Source organism: Erpetoichthys calabaricus, chromosome 4 (genome assembly GCF_900747795.2).
Source record: "Erpetoichthys calabaricus chromosome 4, fErpCal1.3, whole genome shotgun sequence".
NCBI classification, from domain to species: domain Eukaryota; kingdom Metazoa; phylum Chordata; class Cladistia; order Polypteriformes; family Polypteridae; genus Erpetoichthys; species Erpetoichthys calabaricus.
In genome coordinates, this window is record NC_041397.2 from 317335910 (window position 1) to 317363892 (window position 27983).

Here is a 27983-nt window from a genome sequence, read left to right on the forward strand (position 1 = left end):
GAGAAATCACCCCGTAAATGCACACGTTTAATTGCACGTGTTAATATGTATGCTTACACAGTATTAAAAGACAGTCAAAAATTAACGTCATTTACCTTCGTTCCCGCGTGTGACTCGTGCTGTAAATCTCTTCCTTGTTTTTAGTTCACGTGATTACGTAGGAGGCGTGATGACGCGATACGTGACTCCGCCTCCTCCATTACAGTGTATGGACAAAAAATATGTTCCAGTTATGACCATTACGCTTTGAATTTCGAAATGAAACCTGCCTAACTTTTGTAAGTAAGCTGTAAGGAATGAGCCTGCCAAATTTCAGCCTTCCACCTACACGGGAAGTTGGAGAATTAGTGATGAGTCAGTCAGTCAGTCAGTGAGTGAGTGAGTCAGTCAGTGAGGGCTTTGCCTTTTATTATTATAGATTATATATATATATGTGTGTATATATATATTATATATATATATATATATGTGTGTGTATATATATATTATATATATATATATGTGTGTATATACTGTATATATTATATATATATATGTGTGTATATATCTATACTAATAAAAGGCAAAGCCCTCACTGACTGACTCACTCACTCACTGACTCACTCATCACTAATTCTCCAACTTCCCGTGTAGGTAGAAGGCTGAAATTTGGCAGGCTCATTCCTTACAGCTTACTTACAAAAGTTAGGCAGGTTTCATTTCGAAATTCAAAGCGTAATGGTCATAACTGGAACATATTTTTTGTCCATACACTGTAATGGAGGAGGCTGAGTCACGTATCGTGTCATCACGCCTCCTACGTAATCACGTGAACTAAAAACAAGGAAGAGATTTACAGCACGAGTCGCACGCGGGAACGAAGGTAAATGACGTTAATTTTTGACTGTCTTTTAATACTGTGTAAGCATACATATTAACACATGTGCAATTAAACGTGTGCATTTACGGGGTGATTTCTCAGGCTTAAAAGCTCACCTTTTATCAAACGCGGGAACAAAGGTAACTGACGTTGTTCACTGTCTTTTAATACTGTGTAACCATACATATTAACACATGTCCAATTAAACGTGTGCATTTACGGGGTGATTTCTCAGGCTTAAAAGCTCGCCTTTTACTAAAAAGGTAAATGCAAAACTATTTTCAATCAGTTTATTGAAACGCTCCCGTTAAGGATTGCAATAACATATTCGCGAGATAAAAGAACGAAGTAGGGGGAAATGGAGGAACAGCCGCAAACAGCGAAGAGCAAAAAATTAATTAAACAATTGAGAACGGAGTGAGTGAAGCATACAAGCATGTTCATAAGGGAAACAAACCACGGTGTAAAACGTAAGTTTAAATAAAGTTTATAGAAACGCTCCCGCTGCGGATTGCAATAACATATTCGCGAGATAAAAGTTTAATGAGAAGACACGAGGTATAAACGAACCACACGCCGTGGCGCAACGTTAGGGGCAACAGTTTCAACCATTCTATGATCTGCTTCTCACAACTGAAAGACGGCACATGGCGGATGTTAGCCGACTTGCTGACCGCAACGTTAGGGGCTTCAAGTATGGCGCTGACGCCACATCTCAGTGCCAACACTTTGCAGACTGTACTTAAAAGACACGCCCTCCTCACTGGACAGTTAAAAACACCAATCAAACTAACGATGACATCAAGTATTACCCAATCAAAAGTAGGAAAGGAGGCATCTTCATAAAATGCGTGTGGGATGATTTGCATGAGACGCTGCTTTAAAAAAAAAATGATTACAAAAATACGGGATAAATCCCGTCCAGTATTGATTCAAAACGGGACGCGCAATTTCATTGTCAAACGCGGCACGATTCCGTATTTTAAAGGACGGGTGGCAACCCTACAGTGCCAGGTAACCACCCATACAATCAGATTGTGATTCAGACTAGGAATGCAATGAATGTAATTACCCCGATCTACATACAAGGCGAAAGTCTTGCAACATTCAAAGATGATGGTTTGGGATAATTAGTACTTATTAAGTACACCATGGAACATAAAAGAGCTTATGAAGCCTTGAACCGAAAAAAGCAACATCTCAGAGATCGTACAAAAAAAAAAAGGAGGTAATGTCGTTTTACTCGCTGTAGATTTTAGTCAAACATTACCAGTTATTCCACGAGGGAGACCAGCAGATGAACTCAACGCTTCTTTAAAATCCATGCTTCTCACACGGTCGGTTATATGTCGCGTGTTCTCGGGTAGGTACACCAAAAAATGTATACATTTAAGCATGTAATGGGCAAAGAAAAAATGAGGTATACCCGAAGGCACTGCAGTAGTACTCAATGTAACTTTACTTCTTAAATGTTAATGTTTTACTGTTTAATAATTTATACGCTTCTTATATATTGTTCAAATTCTTTTATCAAAATACCAGTGACAGCGCAATGCACGATAACATGGAGTGAATACACCATACGCATCCGCCCACGGCCGCCCTGGTGTGCGCAGATAGGAGTTGATTCTAAAATAAAATAAACATAAAAAGAGTAATACAATCATCACCCATAAAGCGGATAGCAGACGTGACGTATTATATGTGTACCACATTTCAAGTCAATAGGTGAAACAGTTTGCAAGCTACAGGTGATTTAAATATCCTGGACAGACCAACGAAAAGCCACGGTAGCAAATTATACAAGAAGATTTTACTGTTTAATTATTTATATTTATATGAAATGTGCTTCTTATATATTACTTCATATTCTCATATGATAATGATGTTAATGTTGTTTATATTGATTTCTATGTTATTGTAAGTGCATCTATGTGTGTATATGTATGTATGTATGTATGTGTATATATATATATATATAAAAAATATATATATAAAAAATATATGTGTATATGTATATATAATATATCTGTATATCTGTATATGTGTGTATATGTGTGTGTATATGTGTATATGTATATATATATGACAGCAACACTCATAACAATGACAACACAATTACATTGACAATCATGTTACGTTATTTTTAAAATGTTTCCTTTACTTTTTCATAACCTCTTTAACACACTATTTCTCCGCTGCGAAGCGCGGGTATTTTGCTAGTTGATAATAAGCTACGCAAACCCACCAAGACATGCAATCGTTTAAATCAAGGCATAGGTTGAAAAACACCATCCCATAATATTAGTTAACGATTAACACATTTCTATATGTATTGTAAGCATACAATACAACTGATAATATGTTGCGCTTATTTATCGGGTGTACTGACATTTTTGCGCGTTTAACACCTGAAATCTAACGTGGTTTGTGCCCTTCAGAATGAAAAGAGTTTGCATTTACCTTTTTAATAAAAGGCGAGCTTTTAAGCCTGAGAAATCACCCCGTAAATGCACACGTTTAATTGCACATGTTAATATGTATGCTTACACAGTATTAAAAGACACTCAACAAGTACACAGTATTAAAAGACAGTCAACAATTAATGTCATTTACCTTCATTCCCGCGTTTGACTTGTGCTGTAAATCTCTTCCTCGTTTTCAGTTCACGTGATTACGTAGGAGGCGTAATACGTAATGACGCAATACGTGACTCCGCCTCCTCCATTAGAGTATATGGACAAAAAACAGGTTCCAATTATGACCATTACACGAAGAATTTCGAAATGAAACCTGCCTAACTTTTGTAAGTAAGCTGTAAGGAATGAGCCTGCCAAATTTCAGCCTTCTACCTACACGGGAAGTTGGAGAATTAGTGATGAGTGAGTCAGTCAAACAAGTTCCAGTTATGACCATTACGCGTAGAATTTCGAAATGAAACCTGCCTAACTTTTGTAAGTAAGCTGTAAGGAATGAGCCTGCCAAATTTCAGCCTTCTACCTACACGAGAAGTTGGAGAATTAGTGATGAGTCAGTCAGTCAGTCAGTCAGTCAGTCAGTGAGTCAGTGAGGGCTTTGCCTTTTATTAGTATAGATATATATATATACTGTAAGTCCTGAAATATAATCAATATATCTTAAAAAGGAGAAGATTACCATGAACCCCTGGCTTGTAGATAGATAAGTAAAAAAGGAGCCTTTATAAAAGGTGATCCAATAGCAAAAATTAAAAAGCATAACATAATGCAAAAAGAGGGAAAAAAGAGTTGTGAACAAGGTGATATATTTTGTTCCTCTCCTGGTTGGGATTCAAATCCACGTGTTGTTTCTTTTTTTTCATCGTTGGGCTGTTTGCTTATTTGATTATTACTTTTGTTATCTGTCTATTATCTGTCTGCTGTATTTTCATGGGGGGGGGGGGGGGTTATATTCCATGTGTTTTGTGGGTGGTACCCCCTTGAGGCAAGTCCACCTGCTAATCACCACCAGAAACTGTCCTCCACTCTGTATAACCATAAGGTCTGCCACAGGCCCCAAGGGTTCATTGGTAATGTTCTCTGGATTTAGTGAGTTCTTCCATTTTGCTGTGCTTTCGACTTCATGCTCTGTTTTTGACTTTGTATATGAATTCTCTATTAGGACTGAGTTTGCTTTGAATTGCCTTTTTGTTTTAGGAAACTTTTCACCTTTTGTGCTCCACTGAAATTCTTTTTTATAATGGAGCATTATGATAAAATAAATGTTTTTAATTTATAAGAATTTTGTGTTTGCCCTTATTCCTTATTCTAAAATACTACAATGAAATCTTTAGACCGGAGCAAAAATAGCAAAAAATAAATAAATAAATAAATAAATAAATAAATAAATAAATAAAAACAAAACAGAAAATCAAGAGACATCAAATATCTGACATACCACCAAAGTGCACAAAATGACTCCATTTCCATCTTTCCTTTTGTGGGGTAGGCAGCAGTCCTGGGGAGGGGACCTGGTCTCTGCATAAAAGGAACATAGATTACAGGATTACACACACAGAAACTAAATAATAAATAAACTTAAATTGACATAGAATGCATATCTTACTCATATAAATGACAGTAATTACAAAACAAAGAACTGTCAAAACAGTACAACAAAGGAGTTTAAATATGAGTTAGGGAAGGCAACGAATAAAAAAAATGGTGGTATCTGTGATAAACAAACATGAGGTTTTACACAATGTAAAAATATTTTTGACTATGGTAAATACTTTTTTTCTGGAAGAAATTGATAAGAACCAAGCCCAAAGAGCCCTGCCATTTCTTTTACTAGGGGATGAATTGCTCTTGATAGTGTCTACCCCAGTTTATCTATTATCCTTTCACCCCAACTTGGTCCAGTACCGAAAACCATCCCAGCTGGATTGTGCCTCCATCCATGTTGTCCTTCCATTATGACTTCTCATTTAGGCAAAAAATCAACATGCATCCCAAGGTGGATACTAGTCCATCTGTTAGGGCATTCATGATAGATAGATAGATAGATAGATAGATAGATAGATAGATAGATAGATAGATAGATAGATAGATAGATAGATAGATAGATAGATAGATAGATAGATAGATAGATAGATAGATAGATAGATAGATAGATAATGTTCAAGTAAGAGGTTTCAATAAAACTTTTTACTATTATGATTTTGTTGGCTTGATTTACATATATACATATGCTGGGTCTGTAAAGACCTGAGGTATGTAATAGTGTTTGTTGAAAGTCCTGTGTATACAAAGGTTAAACCATCTTTATTTTTGTTTGCTCGTTCTGTTTCTGTAGTTAAGCATGTAGCGGGGCCACATAGTGTTTAAATGTCAGTTCTGAGTGCGTCTCGTTTCATTGTCCCGTTTACTGTTTGTGCATCAGTTTATGCCGTCCCCGAAAAAGGGGACGGATGATGGAAGGAGACCACAGCTGCAAACCTGGAAAACACCTGTTTACAATCAATCAACCCCAGCCGTCACAGGACTGTATAAGCCAGCAGGAGGAGAAGGAAGAGAGAGGACAGAAGGAGATTTTGTTTTACATTCACGACCACGAGCAACCTGTACCAGTTATTGTCCACATCGCGCTTATCCATCCAGTTTGTTTTTCCATCTGCCGGATTTATTTCAAGGACCTCACCACGAGAGACCCCGGGGTAGGACTTAATCATCCACCACACACACGAGGATTCATGGTGAGGCTGTTCCATTTTTTCCGGGGAGAATCAAACATTGCAATTTCACTAATTCAGTCATCCGCTTTCAGGACAGTTTCTTTATTACCGGACTCACGTTTTCATTCATTTTCAGTTTATCATTCATTGTTATTCGTGTTGTGTGTTTATTTGTTACAGGGGCAAGGGAGGGTTTTTGTTGTATATATTTATATACATTTGGTGGTGTCTTGTTATTGCTGGGGTGGAGGGATATTTATATTTATATGTTTCTATTTTTCTATTTCATTTCACTTAATACATATAATCTGTTTAATTTTACATCCTGTTTTTGTGCTCATATTTTTCACCGTCGATTGTGGGGAGGAAAAGTTTAATTGGTAAGAAGTACGGCTTGATAGTTAGATTATTTCTCAGTAAATTATCCAGGCCACTGGTCTTGGAGGTGTAGCTGCCGGCTGGGTAAAAGGGGTCGGCCGTTACAAGCAAACATGTTGAGTGACCTTGCTGACATTCTTTTTATATGTTTTGTTCTTTTATTACCCCCTTTTCCCAGAAGCTGATTTTAATTTGAACCCTTGCACACTTATTAACTGAGTGCTCTTTCACACTAATTGTTCTGATTTTCATGTCATTCCAATGCAGAGATACACAACAACAAAAACAAAAGAAATTACAAGAGGGGAGGTGGCACAAGTGTATCACAGGTAAGTCACACCTGTGGAGTAAGTGATCCTCCACTTCTGATCAATCTTCTCTTGCCAGTTTTGTTCATTGTCTCCCACTCTGTTCTTCTTTCAGAGTGGGAAAAGTAAGCAAAGAAGTGAAGGCATCTATGAGGTATGTCCATAGCAGCAGAGAGGGGCTGGTGGGATTTATAACAGACTAAAACCACCTGTCAATGTCATTTCAGGAGCTGCAGCATGGGAACACTGCTGTGTATCAAAATTTTGAAATGAAGGAGACTATGGAAGAGAAAACAACAAGAAAAGAAAAAGAAACCAATGGGAACAAGTAATTTGTGACACACAAGAGACTGACGACATTTAAAGATCACAAGCACGTCCATCAGATGACATGATTCTCAAAGCTCGATGCCCTATGTGCAATTACTGTTACTCCCTGTATCCTATTTTTTCCATTTGTAATGCAAATTTCTTGTTGAATTTACAGAGCTGTTTATTTTAAAATAATTAAATTGATGATATTGTTATAAAATGAACACTCGCTAGATATTTAGTTTTCAATGTGATGTTTCCCACCATCTTTAACATTGCTTTTTTATCACACTCAAGCAGCATGAAGTCTCTGTCTCATCTACTGACCCCTTGGATACTCTCTGCACTCTTAAAAACAAAGTTATAGAGTGGTTCATCAGAGTGATTCCTTATTTTTGATTCTTCTTTCAGCAGCGTGGTTAAACAAGAACTTTCATACATCCGGGTACAGTCTGTCGTATTTAAGTGCGAGTATGTACTGCTTTGTAATATTTTAATGGAAAACATTGTTATTACTACCTGATGTTCCAAAATGGATTTATAATTGTAAATGAATGAGTCAACTACTAAAGTTTCAGTTAATTTAAAAAAAACACACATTTATTCTGTTATATTAAGTAATAAGACACTTCTTCAAGTAATTTAATAATATTTTCATAATTCTTTCATTTACATAAATTCAGGAATACGCGTTATGCCAAAAAAGTGCAAATTCACAGAATACATGAACAACAAGTTTTCTAAAGGGCAGAACAGATTTGGCTAAGGGGCTAATGCTTACAAGATTCAGTTTCAGTAGCATACTAGGTACAGATTTCTATTCATATTTACCCAAGAATCCAGATTTACTAAAAGAAATAGCTTCAGTGGAAAAATATAAAAGAATGTAGATAAATGTAAATAATCTAAATTGAAAAGAGTAAAATTATTTTTATTTTACTAGAAGTGAATTTACCATGTGTATCATTTTTTACAGGTTTACCACAGTTAAGCTATCCAAATAAGAATGGAAGGAATGAACTCTGTTTTTATTTAAGAGGCTTGACATATTCAAAATATCTGATGGGTTATTAGTTTGCCAGTGACTGTGATTGTGGCCATCACATCATAATTATAATGATAAACTGCTACTAAAGGGAAAGGCATCCTCAAAAGTCCTCATTTTTCATCCCAAATGTCCTCATTTCCAGGGAAAGAGAGTTGGCAACCCTACCGCTGAAGCCACGCTCCTTAACTGGACAGGACCTGACAATTTAATATAACTAAACAAAATGGCAGCAGAAAATGTGCCAAATCAAAAATGAACTTTAGAACAAAGCATTGAATTGAAAAACAAATGACTTCATCAGATTCCTTGGTGCTGAAAACACCAATAACGAGATCCAGCTCAATACTAGCGCGTGAAAATAACCTGCAAAAAATTTACAAAGAGTTCCTGGATCCTGGTAGGTGGCACCTTTTTATGGTCTTCACATCTGAATCCAGCAGGGGGCGTATGCTACCTGGGAGTATGTTCGTTAGAGACTGCAGCTCTTACAAAACCAAAAGTCATTACACCGTATCTTACCTTAATGGTACGGTGGTAATTTTAAGATGAAAAAAGAAAAATAAAAAACTAAAGGATACACTTGCAGTAACTTCTTTAAATATTGGCTGACACTGACAGTGATACAATTTTTGACGGAAAGCTCCCAGCAAAGCGTGCAGTCGTGCGGTTCCTGCAGTCGGCTCTGGTCACTCCGAGAGAGTGGGAGGCATGTTTCCCAGGTATGGGCAGGAATGATGTCTTCCAACTGTCTGTAGGTGATCTTATTCTTTGCAGGTCCATACCAGAGCTTTTAAACTTTTCTCACTGCCTTTGGTTCCAAAATAAGAGCGTACACTTGCCAAACATGGGCTACAATTTTTTCTGGCATACGTTAAATGAAAATAGCACACAGTTACTGTTGACCATAAAATGACAGTGAGACCACAGGGTACAACTACTCTTCTTTAGTAGCCTGCCTGAATTGTCTCCACCTTTTTCTTCTCATCTTCCTGTCAGGTTGCTTATGTGGCAGTCATGTTTTCTCCCAGTCAGCTGGTTTGTATAGCTTAGATGTTTCAGCTGTATCTATCCACAGCCTTAATTACCTGTTTTGTGTAAAATAATGTACTATGGAATGAAACTCACAGATTACAGGGGCACACTTCAACTACACAATCCAGCCAACCTGGGGTTGTTGGGTTTTGAAGTCCACCTAAATAGTGCTGCTATACAGAGGAGGTTCATATACAATACAATACAATACAATTTATTTTTGTATAGCCCAAAATCACACTAGAAGTGTTGCAATGGACTTTAACTGGCCCAGCCTTTTGACAGCCACCAGGCCTTGACTCTCTAGGTTGACAAGGAAAAACTCCCCAAAAAAAAAACCTTTGTAGGGAAAAAATGGAAGAAACCTTGGGAAAGGCAGTTCAAAGAGAGACCCCTTTCCAGGTAGGTTGGGCGTGCAGTGGGTGTCAAAAAAAGGGGGTCAATACAATACAATAAACAGAACAGAAAACAAGTAATCTTCAATACAATATAATAGTGCAATAGAAGTATTACAAGTACAGAGCAGAATTCAGGAGTAGATGGTATCCCATAATATGATTTGGATCTGTTCAGTCTTAGACATCTCAGCCATCAAGCTGCCTTCCCCTATTGACTATTCTACAGCTGAGTCAGTGCTGGGCCAGCCAATCCGATAAAAGGACCCCTCTACCCGACAATTCCTGAGATCTTCAATCAGAGATGACTTTACCTTAGGTAGGTGAAACAACTTGGCATTTGGGCCGTGGCACCAAGTGCCACATTTGATACCGAGAAGAGTAACAGACTAGGTGAGGGTTAGTAACAAATTCTACCTATCATGTTATTTATGTTTTAGTGCTAATGACTAACAACAGAGATGCAGTCAGCACAGTTAATCAACAGCTCTAGTCAGGGTGTACTAAACTGAATGTCGCGAGTCTTCAGCTGGGATTTGAAAGCTGAGACCGAAGGGGCATCTCTTATAGTAATGTTTCCCCACCTCGGTCCTGGGGGCACACTGTGGCTGCAGGTTTTTATTCCAACCAGCTTTTGTTTTTAATTGAACTCCTGAGCTAATTAAGTGATGTGTTATTTCCCAAGTTCTGTATTTTGGGAACAATATAAAAGTTAGAAAACTAAGTTTGGTTATATATATACTAGGGGGCTCCGCCCCCTGCTCGCTTCGCTCGCCAAACCCTGGTGTTGGGAATGACAAAGAGCGTGATGTATGAATGAGATATAGAATAGTGTGAAGGTGTAGATGATGCAAATAGAAAGCAAACAATAAAGTGTGTGGCACAGTGTAAAGGTTTATTGGAAAATTTCTTTGTACACGCCGTTTAAGTGTAAAAGGTAATTCCAGGTCAGAACTTGTAAGGTCATTTAAGATGGTCATTATCGTGATCAGAGTCAACTTTGTCAGAGCTTAGAAAGAGTTGTGTCTCTCCAGGAAGTAATGGAATGACTTGGGTATTTATGTTTTACACATTAATATTTTTTGGACATAATATAGTGCGTTGTGTTAAAAGGGGCATTTGGTCTAATGAGATTGCTGTTCCAAATCTGTCTGTAACTAAGTCGTCGCAGATAAAGGCTTGAGGAATTGTAATAATATGTGGCTGAAGTCCATCTGTATTGGTGAGTGTACCATCTCTCAGTTGTAATAAGCAATTGTTATGATCTGGTTCTGGACATCGTATCTTTTTTTCTAACTGTATCTTTTGAAAGCAATGCCAATTGTCTGCGTATTTTAAGGTGCACTGAACAATAGCTGAGTGCATGGCATCTGGAAGAATAGCTAATCACTGTCTTAAATCTCCTCCTCATAAAAGAACCTTTCCTCCAAATCGAATATTATTATTCATAAACGTTTGTAGAAGTTTATGAATGGTGTTGAGTAAGTGACTTCATGCCATTGTACATTCATCAATAAACAACATTTTTTCAAGACGGATGTCACGTGCAGTGCCACCGTTAATGTTCATAGTGGATACCGATTTGTAGGATCTAATGCAGTTGATAAAGATTTCACTTTCAGGTACATCGTCAGTTATAAGCTTCTGTAGATATTCAGTATATGAATGTAAAGGAGGCAGTCTAATTTGACCCTTTTGACAACAACGTGTAAATGTATTACTTGTATTTCCAGTTGTTTCTTCAGGGAAGTGAACTGAATGACAATGATTGCAAATGACATTCATTAATCCGAATGAATTTTACTGGTGTATGTTTTGCTTGTGCCGTTTGAGAGGCGCGTTGTTGCATGTGTAGTATTTGGGACGTGTTGTTTTGGAGCTGTAATCGATTTGCCTGTGCTGTGTGAGAAGCCCGTTGTAGCCTTCGCTGCCGTTAACATGTTTTGCTTGTGGTGTTTGAGTGCTGCGTTGTTGCTTGTCCATTATTTGTGACGCGCTATTTTTGATTTTTAATTGATTCGCCTCCGCTTTGCGCAAAGTCCGTTTCACTCTATGTCGTGCATTGTTTGTATCGTGCCTTGTCCGTTTTTGTATGTCGGTCAGTTGAGCTTTCTGCTTTTGGAGTCTTGCTTGCTTGTTTTCTGGCCGGTCATATGCGCGTTGCTTTGCTCCCTTTTTTGTATGTCTGAGACGCGAGCTCTTTCTTTTGAAATCGTGCTTGTTTCGATGCAGCAGTTTGAGACGCGCGCTGTATGCGTCCACGTTCAATGTGTCTGTTCATTTGGGCAAGTCTCTGTAACGGGGTTACTTGAGCTTTGCGTTTTTTGATCCGAGACATTTTTTCTCACGTATTTTCCGAAGCGTGTTGTATGCGCCGCCGTGTATTGTTTTTGTTTCATTCGTGTTCGTGTGTTTGGTCCCGTTATCCGATCCGAATTGTTTTGTACCCGTGACCGTGTATGCATGACTTGTTTGTTCCTCAGCGTGCGAAATATGTATTAAGTATTAAGGAAGATCGCACTCACTGTTAATATGGAGCCTTTTCTTCAGTTGAACGGTTAATAGTGCTTTATTTTAATGAGATCCACCTATGCTGCCTAGTGTGAAGGTTTTGAGATGACGTATGTTTAATATGGACGTTTCCTTTAAATATGTGGCTTTGGGTGTCACTTCTTATTGATTTGGTGGGGGGGGGGGGGATTGTTGTTGCGCGAGCGTCTTCTTTCTTTTTGTGTTCCTGTGTCTTGTTTGAATCCCCCTCTTTGTGTGTGTCCTGTCCCTTGCTTGTAGGGTCTGTGGGGCGGTTTTGTGTTCTTTTTTTTGTCTTCCATGGGCTTGTTGAATCCCCCTCTTGGTGTGTGTCCCGTCCCGTGCCTGTAGGGTGTGGGGGGGTGTGGTCGTGCCTTGCTGTTCTGCGCTCGTCTGTTCTTTTTTTTTGGTGTGTTTAGTTTCGTGTGCAATGTGTTTCGTGCTTTGCCCGCGTTTGACTACGTTTTTATGTGCCTTTTCCTTTTTTCGGTGCTTGTTGCGACTCATTTCTGTGACTCCTTTTTGTATGTGCTCACTCCTTTTTTCTGTGGTCTTGTCCGCCTCTCGCGGCCCCTCATCCGCCTTTGTCGCCCTCTTTTGTCCGCCTTTCTCCGACTCTCGCGGACTGTTTTTGCGCCTGCGCCTCTCGCGGACCCTCATCCGCCTGTCTCGCCCTCTTTTGTCCGCCTTTCTCCTCATCCGCCTCTCTCGCCCTCTTTTGTCCGCCTTTCTCGGCTCCTCAGCCGACTCTCGCGGACTCTTTTTGCGCCTGCGCAGTACGTCTTTTTGCAGCTACGGCCCATTGCCGGATGTGCCTGCGTCCATCATCCGGTTTAGCATTCTCGGTTAGTAATATGGATATATATATATATATATATATATATATATTTTTATTTTTTTTTTTTTCTCACACATGCCAAAGTAATTCCATGCCAGACCAGGGGGTGGCGAAGGGCACTAATTTTCCCTCTCGATCTTTTGCAGACCATTCTAGGGAAATCCCGCCCGGCTCTGGGGCAGCCAATGACGTCCCTTCCGGTTCTGGTGCTGATGACGTCACTTCCTCCGCTGGCCTTTAAAGCCGCCATATTGCCTGAAGAGAATCAGTTCTGTTTTGGACTCAGTTGAATGCACATGTCTTTAATGATTAATTCGTTTTGCAGCCGTAAACAATTATATGGGTGTCTGCCCCAAACCTTCGCATTGTTTGATGGTCATTATTGTGACAATATATATATATATACATCCATCCATCCATTTTCCAACCCGCTGAATCCGAACACAGGGTCACGGGGGTCTGCTGGAGCCAATCCCAGCCAACACAGGGCACAAGGCAGGAAACAATCCTGGGCAGGGTGTCAACCCACCGCAGGACACACACAAACACACTCACACACACACTAGGGCCAATTTAGAATCGCCAATCCACCTAACCTGCATGTCTTTGGACTGTGGGAGGAAACCCACGCAGAGAGGACCCAGGAAGCGAACCCAGGTCCCCAGATCACACAACTGCGAGGCAGCAGCGCTACCCACTGCGCCACCGTGCCGCCCAATATATATATATATTTTTTTTTTTAAAATGTACCATGCAGTTATATATTTTTCTTTTTAACAATATTTTCATCTTGATTTTCATTCTACTTTTCTAAGTGCTCTAATTGTTTAATTAATCCATTATTTACTAATTAGTGGGTCTGACACTAAAGTAGTTACAGCCTTTGATTATTCGTGTTGTTTGCCAGCGTTTCTGCTCTGCTCATTTTTAATTGTCATTAATAAGATACAACGAAGGGGAAATACTAAACAGAGAAAGGGTAAAATATAATGAAATCAACAAAAAAGAGTTAAGCATTTAAATCTATAGCAAAAGCAGAAATATTTCTAAATGTCTTATAAATGTACAAATCATGCTGCTGTGCTTTTCTGAATGTAGAATAAAAGAAAAATAATCCCAGCTAATTAAATGAGATCAGTGCTATCAGGTGTTGTCACTGATTAGGAATCTGGTTGGACCAAAAACCTGCAGCCACAGTGTGCCCCTAGGACTGAGTTTGGGAAACACTGTCTTATAGTAGCAGGCAGACCATTCCACAGTTTAGGTTCCCTGTAACTGAAAGCTCGACCTCCCACTGTTATTTTATTAATCCTTGGAATCATAAGCATACCGGCATCTTGAGATCTTAATTTGCACTCTGGTTTGTTATTCATGATAAGTTCAGATAAGTAAGCCGGACCTCAGCCAAGGCTTTATATGTTAAAAGGAGGATTTTGAAATCTGCCCTAAACTTAACCGAGAGCCAGTGTGAGGATTGAAGAACTGGAGTTATGTGGTTGTATTTTCTTGTTCTTGTAATAATTCTTGCAGCAGCATTTTGGATTAACTGGATGCTGTATAAAGAACAGTTTGAACATCCAGTGAACACCGCATTTCAGTAGTCAATGCTACTTTATATGTGAATATTACACTCAAAGTTTCTTACATTAACTAATTCGACTAACTTAACCTTTGCCTAGTTTTATTTGGGTTCATAATTTTGGTCCTCTTAACTTCCATCCATCCATCCATCCATCCATTGTCTCCCGCTTATCCGAGGTCGGGTCGCGGGGGCAGCAGCTTGAGCAGAGATAGATAGATGCCCAGACTTCCCTCTCCCCGGCCACTTCTTCTAGCTCTTCCGGGAGAATCCCAAGGCATTTCCAGGCCAGTCGAGAGACATAGTCCCTCCAACGTGTCCTGGGTCTTCCCCGGGGCCTCCTCCCAGTTAGACGTGCCCGGAACACCTCACCAGGGAGGCATCCAGGAGGCATCCTGATCAGATGCCCGAGCCACCTCATCTGACTCCTCTCGATGCGGAGGAGCAGCGGCTCTACTCTGAGCCCCTCCCGGATGACTGAGCTTCTCACCCTATCTTTAAGGGAGAGCCCAGACACCCTGCGGAGGAAACTCATTTCAGCCGCTTGTATTCGCAATCTCGTTCTTTCGGTCACTACTCATAGCTCATGACCATAGGTGAGGGTAGGAACATAGATCGACTGGTAAATTGAGAGCTTCGCATTGCGGCTCAGCTCCTTTTTCACCACGACAGACCGATGCAGCGCCCGCATTACTGTGGATGCCGCACCGATCCGCCTGTCGATTTCACGCCCCATTCTTCCCTCACTCGTGAACAAGACCCCGAGATACTTGAACTCCTCCACTTGGGGCAGGATCTCGTTCCCAACCCTGAGAGGGCACTCCACCCTTTTCCGGCTGAGGACCATGGTCTCGGTTTTGGAGGTGCTGATTCTCATCCCAACCGCTTCACACTCGGCTGCAAACCGATCCAGAGAGAGCTGAAGATCACGGCCTGATGAAGCAAACAGGACAACATCATCTGCAAAAAGCAGTGACCCAATCCTGAGCCCACCAAACCGGACCCCCTCAACTTCCTGGCTGCGCCTAGAAATTCTGTCCATAAAAGTTATGAACAGAATCGGTGACAAAGGGCAGCCCTGGCGGAGTCCAACTCTCACTGGAAATGGGTTCGACTTACTGCCGGCAATGCGGACCAGGCTCTGGCAATGATCGTACAGGGACCGAACAGCCCTTATCAGGGGGTCCAGTACCCCATACTCTCCCCCCACAGGATTCCCCAAGGGACACGGTCGAATGCCTTTTCCAAGTCCACAAAACACATGTAGACTGGTTGGGCAAACTCCCATGCACCCTCCAGGACCCTGCTAAGGGTATAGAGCTGGTCCACTGTTCCGCGACCAGGACGAAAACCACACTGTTCCTCCTGAATCCGAGGCTCGACTATCCGACGGACCCTCCTCTCCTGGACCCCTGAATAGACTTTTCCAGGGAGGCTGATCCCTCTGTAGTTGGAACACACCCTCCGATGCCCCTTCTTAAAGAGGGGGACCACCACCCCGGTCTGCCAATCCAGAGGCACTGTCCCTGATGTCCATGCGATGTTGCAGAGGCGTGTCAACCAAGACAGTCCTACAACATCCAGAGCCTTGAGGAACTCCGGGCGTATCTCATCCACCCCCGGGGCCCTGCCACCAAGGAGTTTTTTGACCACCTCGGTGACCTCAGTCCCAGAGATGGGGCAGCCCACCTCTGAGTCCCCAGGCTCTGCTTCCTCATTGGAAGGCATGTTAATGGGATTGAGGAGGTCTTCGAAGTACTCCCCCCACCGACCCACAACGTCCCGAGTCGAGGTCAGCAGTGCACCATCCCCACCATATACAGTGTTGACACTGCACTGCTTTCCCTTCCTGAGACGCCGGATGGTGGACCAGAATCTCCTCGAAGCCGTCCGAAAGTCGTTCTCCATGGCCTCCCCAAACTCCTCCAACGCCCGAGTTTTTGCCTCAGCAACCACCGAAGCCGCATTCCGCTTGGCCTGCCGGTACCTATCAGCTGCCTCCAGAGTCCCACAGGACAAAAGGGACCGGTAGGACTTCTTCTTCAGCTTGACAGCATCCTTCACCGCCGGTGTCCACCAACGGGTTCGGGGATTGCCGTCACGACAGGCACCGACCACCTTACGGCCACAGCTCCGGTCAGCTGCCTCAACAATAGAGGCACGGAACATGGCCCATTCGGACTCAATGTCCCCCACCTCCCTCGGGATGTGGTCGAAGTTCTGCCGGAGGTGGGAGTTGAAGCTACTTCTGACAGGGGGCTCTGCCAGACGTTCCCAGCAGACCCTCACAACACATTTGGGCCTACCACGCCTGACCGGCATCCTCCCCCACCATCGAAGCCAACTCACCACCAGGTGGTGATCAGTTGACAGCTCCGCCCCTCTCTTCACCCGAGTGTCCAAGACATGTGGCTGCAAGTCCGACGACACGACCACAAAGTCGATCATCGAACTGAGGCCTAGAGTGTCCTGGTGCCAAGTGCACATATGAACACCCCTATGCTTGAACATGGTGTTCGTTATGGACAATCCGTGACGAGCACAGAAGTCCAATAACAAAACACCGCTCGGGTTCAGATCGGGGGGGCCATTCCTCCCAATCACGCCCTTCCAGGTCTCACTGCCATTGCCCACGTGAGCATTGAAGTCTCCCAGCAGTACGAGGGAGTCCCCAGAAGGTATGCCCTCTAGCACCCCCTCCAGGGACTCCAAAAAGGGTGGGTACTCCGAACTGCTGTTCGGTGCATACGCACAAACAACAGTTAGGACCCGTCCCCCCACCCAAAGGCGAAGGGAGGCTACCCTCTCGTCCACCGGGGTAAACCCCAATGTACAGGCTCCAAGTCTGGGGGCAATAAGTATACCCACACCCACTCGGCGCCTCTCACCGGGGGCAACTCCAGAGTGGTACAGAGTCCAGCCCCTCTCAAGGAGATTGGTTCCAGAGCCCAAGCTGTGCATCGAGGTGAGTCCGACTATATCTAGCCAGAACCTCTCAACTTCGCGCACTAGCTCAGGCTCCTTCCCCTTCAGAGAGGTGACATTCCACGTCCCAAGAGCCAGCTTCTGTAGCCGAGGATCGGACCGCCAAGGTCCCCGCCTTCGGCCACCACCCAACTCACACTGCACCCGACCTCCTTGGCCCTTCCCATAGGTGGTGAGCCCATGGGAAGGGGGACCCACGTTGCCTCTTCGGGCTGTGCCCGGCCGAGCCCCATGGGTGCAGGCCCGGCCACCAGGCGCTCGCCATCGAGCCCCACCTCCAGGCCTGGCTCCAGAGTGGGGCCCCGGTGACCCGCGTCCGGGCAAGGGAAAACGCCGTCCAAAATTGTTTTTCATCATAGGAGGTTTGTTTAACCGCTCTTTGTCTCATCCCTCACCTAGGACCAGTTTGCCTTGGGTGGCCCTACTAGGGGCATAAAGCCCTGGACAACAGAGCTCCTAGGATCATTGGTATCCTTAACTTCCATCATCTTATTCCTCCTTTCTTTCCTCAATAGAACTCTGGCACCATTTCTCACATTCTATGAGCTGCAATAACACAATAATCATTCCCTATCCCATTGCACTACCTTCCCTGTTTTCTGTATACACACACAGCGAGCCAAATATTAGGACCATCTGTACACCTGCCTATCCATGCAATTACTTAATCAGCCAATCATGTGACAGCAGCACAATGCATACAATCCTGCAGTTACAGGTCAGGAACTTCAACTCATGTTCATGTCAAACACAAGGAGGAGGAGGAGGTTAGGAGCACACACGGATACAGCACATTGCCGCACCCACCACATAATTAGGACAAGAATGGGGCAAAAAATGAGACCTCAGTGATTTGAACTGTGGCATGATTGTTGGTTCCAGATGGGCTGGTTTGAGCAATTCTGGAACTGCTAATCTCCTGGGATTTTCAAACATAACAGTCTATAGCGTTTACACAGAATTTTTTTTTTTTTTTTTTTGTTCTTTGTTTCGTCTTATACGATTTCTCGTATTAGAAATTTGTTAGTTTTCGCATACCCCTTGGGGTTAGAGCGCAGGGTCAGCCATTGTACAGTGCCCCTGGAGCAATTACAGGTTAAGGGTCTTGCTCAAGGGCCCAGCAGAGTAGGATCTCTTTTTGGCAGTGACGGGGATTCGAACCGGCAACCTTCGGGATACCAGCGCAGATCCTTAGCCTCAGAGCCACCACTCCGCCCAAATGAATGGAGCAAAAAATAATAAAAAAACATCCAGTGAGCGGTGGTTCTATGGATGGAGACACCTTGTTGATGAGAGCTTTCAGAGGAGAATGGCCAGACTGGTTTGAGCTGACGGAAAGTTTATGGGGTCTCATATAACAACTCTGTGCATCAGTGGTGAGCACAAAAGTATCTCAGAATGCACAACATGTCAGTTTTATGTCTCAGTCAGGGTTCCTCCTCTGGCTGGGGTTCCAATTCATGTTTTATGTCTGATTTGTTCATTTTCAATTCTGTTCTATGCATTTATTTTATTTGTGTTATTTACTGTAGTTTGTATGTTTCAGTGTCTCCATGTGTTTTGTGGGTGGTCCCACAAGGACCTGGGCCACCTGTCAATCATTGCCAGGAACTGCCCTCCATCCTATAAATCAAATGGGGTCTCGCACAGATCCTGGTGGTTCATTTCGAATGTGCCCTGGGAACTGAGAGTTTATTTGTGCTTTTCGTGATTTGTTTGGATATGTTGACCAAGTGCTCTGTTTTTTGACTTTCTGTATTGGGAATTTGTTTTCTTTGATTTGCTTTGCTTTTTACTCCTTTATGCCTTTTGTGCTCTTCAGAGTTTTATAGTGTTACAGAGCATTTTATGGAATACAGTACACCGTTCGATTTCGGTGCTTAGTCTTATTACTAGCCAGTTTAATGATGATAGCCCCCTCTACTTGGCATTTTTGTAATTGCTTTAGGGACTTACATGCTTTGGGGTTTCTAATCCTAACAGCTGAACCTTGAGGTAGATGAGCTACAACAGCAGAAGACCATGCTGGGTTCCACTCCTGTCAGCCAAGAACAGAAAGCTGAGGGTGCAGTGGGCATAGGTCACATAACCTGGACAGGTGAAGACTAAAAAAACACCGCCTGGTCTGATAAACTTTAGTGTCTGCTGAGATGGTAGGCACCAACTGCATAAATCCATGCATCCACCCTGCCTTGTGCCAGCATTCTAAGCTGGTGATGATGATGGTGTAATGGTGTGGGGAATGTTTTCTTGGCACACTCTGGCCCCATTAACACTAATCATTAATCACTTGAATGCCATGGCCTATCTAAGTATTGTTGCTGACCAAGGGCATCCCTTCCCTGGCCACAATTTACCCATCTTCTAACGCCTATTTCCAGCATGATAATACACCATGTCAGAAAGCAAACATGACAATGAGTTCACTGTTCTTCATTGGTTTCCCAGTCACTGAATGTGATTATTTTTGGAATGTGGCAGGACAGCAGATCCACAGCATGAATGTGCATCTAAGAAATCTGCAGACATTTCCTGCTGTTAATCATGTTATCATGGACCAGCATCACAAAGGAACATTTGCAACATCTTGTGGAATCCATGTCATGCAGAATCGAGGCTGTTTTGAAAGGAAAAGGAGACTTCCTATCTAACACATCTGCAATTTTCCTTAACCCTTCCCATCCTGTGGGACATCCTGACGGTTCACGGGATTCCCTCGAGGTTGCTGAATATCATGGCCGGCCTGTACACTGGTACTGTGAGTGCTGTGCAGAGTGGAGGTAGGACTTCTGTGTTTTTCCCAGTTGATTCTGGGGTTCATCAGGGGAGTGTTCTGCTCCTACTCTGTTCAATGCTTGTATGGACTGGGTGTTGTGCAAGGTCATGGGGTCCAGCGGCTGTGGGCCATCTGTTGGTGAAGAAAGATTCACGTATCTTGACTTTGCTGACGATGCTGTGATCTTTGTGGTGTCAATGGAGGCTCTGATCGTGGCGCTTGAGAGACTGAGTGAGGAGTCTGAGTGTCTGGGCTTGCGAGTGTCCTGATAAAAACCAAGAGCCAGGCCTTTAATTACATCTTGGGCATGGCCATCAGCAGTGTGTCTGTTTGCGGAGAGAGTGTTGACCTTGTTCAGAGGTTTACTTACCTTGGCAGTGACATTCATGTCTCTGGTGACTCTTCCTGTGAAGTCAGTAGACAGATTGGGAGAGCATGGAGGGTCATGAGGTTGCTAGAAAGGGGTGTGTGGCGCTCCCAATATCTATGCAAAAGGACGAAGGTCTAAGTCTTTAGAGTCCTGGTGCTTCCTGTCTTGCTATATGGTTGTGAGACATGGATGCTATCCAGTGACCTGAGATGAAGACCAGACTCCTTCGGTACTGTGTTTTCTCCAGAAAATCCTTGGGTACCGTTGATTTGACTTTGTGTCGAATGAGCGGTTTGCTCATGGAGTCCCGAATGAGGCACATTACCTGCATTGTGAGGGAGCGTCAGTTACAGCACTACGGCCATGTGGCGCATTTCCCTGAGGGTGATCCGGCTCATAAGGTCCTCATTGTTGGGGACCCAAGTGGCTGGACCAGGCCAAGGGGTCGCCCACGTAACACCTGGCTGCGGCAGATAGAGGGTAATTTCCGGAGGGCGGGGACTGGACCGCATGTCTGCCTGGGGTGTTGCCAACCGGGATCCCGAGCTGTTTCGACGTGTAGTGGGTGCGGCAACGCGCTATACCAGTGCATGCTCCCCAACTTGACTTGACCTGACTTCCCATCCTGGATCAGACATTCCAAATACCATTCTCATTTGTTCACTTTTTCACATATTGCTTCAGCCATAGTCATGTCCTCGGTACCCTCTAGTCTGTTTCTCATCTCACTAAGGAGCGCTCGGCTGTGTGTTGCCTACAGAGAATGAATGATCTCATACTTCTAAGATTCATTATAAGACTTATCAGACATGTCATCATCAGCATTTACCCCATGAGATACACCATACAACTTGTTTTCAGTCTTTTTCTTTATTTTTTTAAAACTGTTTTTTATATTGTAACTGACTTAATTTGCATACAATATGAAAGAGGAAACCCACAAGCAGCAGCTCAGTGAGTGACGATTGAACCTGAGCAAAAGAGCTTGCATAGACATATTCTTTGTGGTCACATTTTGTTTTGTTCTTCCGTTGAGATGTTAACCATAGCTCAGAATATCAGCAGCAACTCATTTGACTTCTGCTCATGAGACATGCTGCCTTAGCTCAGCAAACAGACCACAATAATAATTAAAAAAGACCCCTGTTTCACTGTCACTTACACGTCTAAACTCAAGGGCAAGAAACCAATTTATCTGAGGTGGGATCTCTGCCTGAGCTATTCCATTGGTGAATCACTTAGGAAGTTGTGTTTGTCAGGAGCTGCAGAGGGACAATAAAGAGAGAGGCTTGTAAAGGCATACTCTGGCTCTGCCATGTTGCATCCTGATGAAAGCATACCAGATGGTGACCTGGAGAAAGCAGGCCATCTGAGCTGACTGGGAAGAATCAAATGCAGCTCCAAGTTATAGTACAACCTGAAATTAAACATCTAGGATTATCAGGTTGTATGGTTTTGGTTTACAAAGCCTTCTTCTATTCATTTGTATGACATTAGTTATAGTAAAATATATTACCTATAATACATACACTCACCGGCCACTTTATTAGGTCCATCTGTTCAACTGCTTGTTAACACAAATATCTAATCAGCTAATCACATGGCAGCAACTCAATGCATTTCAGCATGTAGACATTGTCAAGACGACCTGCTGAAGTTTAAACTGAGCATAAGGATGAGGAAGAAAAGGAGATTGAAGTGACTTTGAATGTGACATGGGTATTGGTGCCAGACGGGCTGGTCTGAGTATTTCAGAAACTACGAATCTACAGTAATCCCTCCTCCATCGCGGGGATTGCGTTCCAGAGCCACCAGCGAATTTTAGAAAATCCACGAAGTAGAAACCATATGTTTATATGGTTATTTTTATATATTTTAAGTCCTTATAAACTCTCCCACATGGTTTATAAATATTCCCCGTACAGTTATACAGCATAAACCCTTTATATTCTCTTAGTTATTAGGTAAGATTTGTTGAAATTATGTATGTAAACACAGTTTATATACTACTCACAAACATACGTATCGTATATCATTGAGGAGTTTTATTTAATACGTAATACAGTTTTAAACATATTGTAATTGAGTAGGTAATATAAAAATACATGAAAAATCTATAACATGTAAATGCTGTACATAAAAAAAAAAATGTTATTTTAAAGATACTGTAGAGTATCTCCGATATCACATTTGTTAGAGCCATTACGATAGACAGGCCACCGGTAATAAATACCAACAATGCAAGGAAAAAATTGTATAAAATGTGTGCACAGTTACAATAAACATACATACATGTACTAAGTACGTAGAAAAATAGTTTTGGGTACTCACCAACTTGTCAGATGACGATGACATTTACTGCACTGTCACAGCTGTTCTAAAGGAGCCTCTTCAGGCGACCGTGTAGCACCGCCGTCGTCTTCTTCCACTGAAGGCGTACTAGACAGTGTTTTGCGTGTAAGGAACATCGTGATGGGCAGTTGCTGGCGCTGCTTTTTCATTTGTGTGAAGAGGTTCCTATACACTTCTGTGGCGCCGTCAAGAGCATTTTTTAAATTGCAAATAACTAATCATTTGCGGGTCCCATTCTTCAACTGATGTCTGGAGATCTTTTGCCATTCGTAGAATGGTCGCGAGACGCTTGAGAGTTAGCACAGCACCCAGGAGTTTAACCACGTGCTCTGATTGGGTAGCTTCTCAGCCATCTGCCAATAGCGTCCCTTGTTTGAATTCAAATGCGTCCCTTGTTTGAATTCAAATGGGCAAATCAACTGAGGAAGCACATGTACTGTCGACCGCAGACATCCGCGAAGCAGTGAAAAATCTGCGATATATATTCACATATGCTTACATTTAAAATCCGCAATGGAGTGAAGCCACGAAAGACGAAGCGCGATATAGTGAGGGATCACTGGGATTTTCACACACAACCATCTTTTGGGTTTACACAAAATGGTCAGAAAAAAGGAAAATATCCAGTGAGCGGCATTTCTCTGGACGAAAATGCCTTGTTGATGGCAGAGGTCAGAGGAGAATGGCCAGACTTATCTAAGCTGATAGAAAGGTAACAGGAACTCAAATAATAACTCATTACAAATGAGGTACACAGAAGCACATCTCTGAACACACAACACATCAACCCTTGAAGCAGGTGGGCTACAGCAGCAGAAGACCAAACCAGGGGCCACTTGTGCCAGCTAGGAACAGGCAACTGAGACTATAATTCAAACGTGCTCACCAAATTTGGACAATAGATGATTGGAAAAATGTTGCCTGGTCTGATGAGTCTCAATTTCTGCTGTGACGTTTGGGTCAGAATTTGGCATCAAAAACATGAAAAAATAGATCCATCCTGCCTTGTATGTATGGGTGGTGGTGTAATGGTATGGGGGATATTTTATTGGCACACTTTGGGCCCCTTAGTGCCAACTGAGCATCGTTTAAATGCCACAGCCTACCTGAGTATTGTTACTGACCATGTCCATCCCTTTATGACCGCAGTGTGCCCATCTTCTGATGGCTACTTCAAACTGGATAACATGCCATGTCACAAAGTATATATCATCTCAAACTGGATTCTTGAACATGACAATGAGTTCATTGTACTCAGATGTCCTCCACAGTCATCAGATCTCAATCCAGTAGAGCACTTTTGTGATGTGGTGGAACGGGAGATTCACATCATGGATATGCAGGCGACAAATCTGCAGCAACTGTGTGATGCTGTTATCTCATTATGGACCAAAATCCTTGAGGAATGTTTTGCAGCACTTTCTTGCATCTATGCCGGTACTAGCAAGGTGTACCTAATGAAGTGTCCGCTGTTTGTAGTTTAAATGTAGCTCATTCTCATGCCTGTTTTTGTAACTCTGTCTAATTGCCTGAGGTTATAGTGGTAAAGAAATGAAGGAGGGAGGAAGTGCTGAACTGAAGTAGTGGAGCTGGCCACAGAGTGGTAGGCGTATGAGATTTGAGGCGCGTAAAGGTGTGCAAGAATCTCAAAGAAACTTGGTCATCTCCATTTCATCCAACTAGGTGAAAATAGAAAACAGAAAAGATCATAAATGTAACTGAAAGGTTCAAAATGAAAAGAGAAGCCATTAGGTTTGACAGTTCTCCTGGTTTTGTTCACCAGATAGAAGCTCCGTCCTACTGTGTATTCTCTTCAAAATCAAACCCCTCCTTCTGATAGCTGCAAAATTTATGGGTGGGGGGTCGGAAGGGGCAAAGTCAGTTGCCCTCATTGGCCAACTTCTCTGTACTGCAGAAGAAATAGAATAGGAGAAGCACCCCCTTCTCGACCCGGACTGGAAGTGCATACCTCAGGTGAACCTGGAGAGTGATCCACAGATGTGCATGTGTGACAAGGCATTTTGGTTAAGTTTATACAATAAAGAATATAAATGGGAAAATAGGGTCAGAAAGTTCTAACATCCTGTTTCTGAGAATTGTTCAAAGAGGGAAAAAATAAATTCACTTAGCAAAATGTGAAGAAAGCAAAGGAGTCTGAAGGCTTTCTGAATGTACAGGATGTACATTTATGTGTGTGTGTGTCATGTGTAATGTGACATCCACAGTGACTTAACCAGAGAGCTCTGTTAGGAACTACAACAAGATTAATTAGGTGTTGGTGTCTGAATCAGTAGTCAGCTGTGTGGTGGGCTGCTCTGTGGGCTGGAGCCGACAACCAGTGAATGCCCCCCTTCAAGCACAATGCATATAATGTCGTTTCTAAGGATTTTCTTTTCTTTTTTTGTACTTTTGATTTGCATCCACAATTAAAGTTTCTCTGGGCATTCTTAAAGGCTCTTGAGTGGTGGTGAGCAACGTTGGTCCTGGGGGTCTGTTGTGACTGCTGTTTTTTGTTCCAACCCAGTTGCATAATAGGAAGTCACTTATTGCTGATGGAGCACTTGTTATGTTAAAGTAACAAGTCATGTTAAAGTAACAGGTTTTCAGCAGTTTTTTAAAGTGCTCCACTGTATTATCCTGGTGAATTTCTATCGGTCAGCTATTCCATATTTTACATGCATAACAGCAGAAGGTCACCTCACCACATCTTTTAAGTTTAGCTCTTGGAGTTCTAAGTATGCCCTCATTTGAAGATCTAAGGTTACGATTTGGAGTGTAAGGTGAAAGGCATTCAGAGATATAGGATGGAGCAGATTATTTATGGCTTTGTAAACCACAAGCAGTATTGGTAATTGAAAAGAAAAAAGTGAAGGACTGAAAATAACTAATCTGTTTAAGACTTCAAAACATTTGGATGATGTCCTGCACAATGAAAAAAATCCATGATAGAAGAGTGACCTGACAATGTAGGGTTAAATCATTAAGAAGCCATGAAATCAAGCAAGATCTCTTAGTGACAAGGATTGATTTCAAATTAATCAACTGAGCTAGAACAAAATCTTCTAGCCACTGCAGCCCTCCAGGACCAGCAAACGTCCTCTAACTAGACTCTTGTCTGTTACCCCAACACTGCTTTTAACCTGAGACCCCACTCACTCATACATATCCTGGACAATCCTCACACACTTCTCTGGTCCTCCTTTCTCTTATATGACCCTCCAGAATCCTTGATGTAGTACCTTATTATAAGCCTTCTTCAAATCAATGAACACAAAATGCAACACTTGCTGTATTTCTTTATTGAATTAATTAATCCATTGAACTAATTATGTTACACTAACACTACTTATATACCAAAAACAAAGAAAGATACACAAATGCAAAAAAGAAAAATCAAACATGAATTTGAACCATGATGAAAAGAAACCAGAGAGCACACTAAATTACTAAAAAAAAAAATATAAAAAAGCACACACACACTTATATATATATATATTGCATAGTTTACTGTCAAATAATGCAGAGTATGTGACACGTGTTTTGCCCTCATTTGGGCTCATCAGGCGTACACACTCTACTGTTCCCCTTGTGGGGAATCGAACCTTGGACGTTAGCGACGAAGTCCCTTTACGCTACGTCACGACGTGTAGTTTGTTTATTTGACAGCCTGTAGATTGGAGTAATTACATTCATCGCATTCCTAGTCTGAGTCCCGACCTGATTGTATGGGTGGCTACCTACCAGGTAATGCATGTGGTTGGTCTGCCATTCCACAAACATCTGCCACGGGGCCCTCTTCAGTTGCAAGAAGCAGATCATGGAATGATCTGTCACCTGATGAGCCCAAATGAGGGCGAAACACGTGTCGTGTACTCTTTGCATTATTTGACAGTAAACTATGCAACATTCCATGATCTGCTTCTTGCAACTGAAGAGGGCCCCATGGTGGATGTTTGCCGAATGACAGACCAACCACATGCGTTACCTGATAGGTAACCACCCAAACAATCAAGTCGGGACTCAGACTACGAATGCAATGAATATATATATATATATATATATATATATATATATATATATATATATATATATATATATATATATATATATATCCATCCATCCATTTTCCAACCCGCTGAATCCGAACACAGGGTCACGGGGGTCTGCTGGAGCCAATCCCAGCCAACACAGGGCACAAGGCAGGAACCAATCCTGGGCAGGGTGCCAACCCACCGCAGTATATATATATATATATATATATATATATATATATATATATATATATATATATATATATATATATATATATATATATATATGTGTGTGTATATATATATATATATATATATATATATATATATAGAATGGGGAAAATAAGTATTGAATGCATCAAAGTTTTTCTCAAGTAATCCACACTTACAAAGAAATCAAAACAAATATGTCCATAAATTATGTGTAATAAAGCGGAATGACATAGGGAAAAGTGTATTGAACACACTTACTGAAATTTATTTAATTCTTAGTAGAAGAGCCTACACTGGTAATGACAGCTTCAAGACACCTCCTGTATGGAGAAATGAGTCGCATGCATTGCTTAGGTGGGATTTTGGCCCATTCTTCCACACAAACTGTCTTCAAATCTTGAAGGTTCTGGGGGCCTCTTATATGAACTCTGATCTTCAGTTCTTTCTGTAGATTTTCAATCGGATTCAAGTCGTGTGATTGACTGGGCCATTCTAGCAGCTTTGTTTTCTTTCTCTGAAATCAATTGAGAGTTTCCTTGGCTGTGTGTTTGGGATGCTTGTTTTGCTGAAATGTCCCCCCTTGTCTCATCTTCAGCATCCTGGTAGATGGCAGCAGATTCTTATCAAGAATGTCCCACTACATTTCTACATTCATCCTTCCTTTAGTTATATGAATATTGTTATATTGTGAATTTCTTCTTGGGATTAATAAAGTATCTATCTATCTATGAAGTCTTCCAGTACCATATGCTGACAAACAGCCCCACACCATGATGATGTGCAGTTT

General features: G+C 42.1%; 1 protein-coding gene across 2 annotated transcripts in view; it reads left to right on the top strand.

Moving 5' to 3' along the window:
• Positions 1-7303, top strand: part of LOC114669707 (uncharacterized) — a 59406-nt gene extending 52103 nt beyond the window's left edge. For both annotated transcript variants that reach the window (XM_051925988.1, XM_028825893.2), the window contains exons 5-7: positions 6696-6757; positions 6852-6890; positions 6964-7303. In XM_051925988.1, the coding sequence (XP_051781948.1) occupies positions 6696-6757; positions 6852-6890; positions 6964-7068 (206 nt within the window). In that variant the 3' untranslated portion in view covers positions 7069-7303. The remainder of the gene's footprint in view (positions 1-6695; positions 6758-6851; positions 6891-6963) is intronic.
• Positions 7304-27983: the final 20680 nt, after the last annotated feature.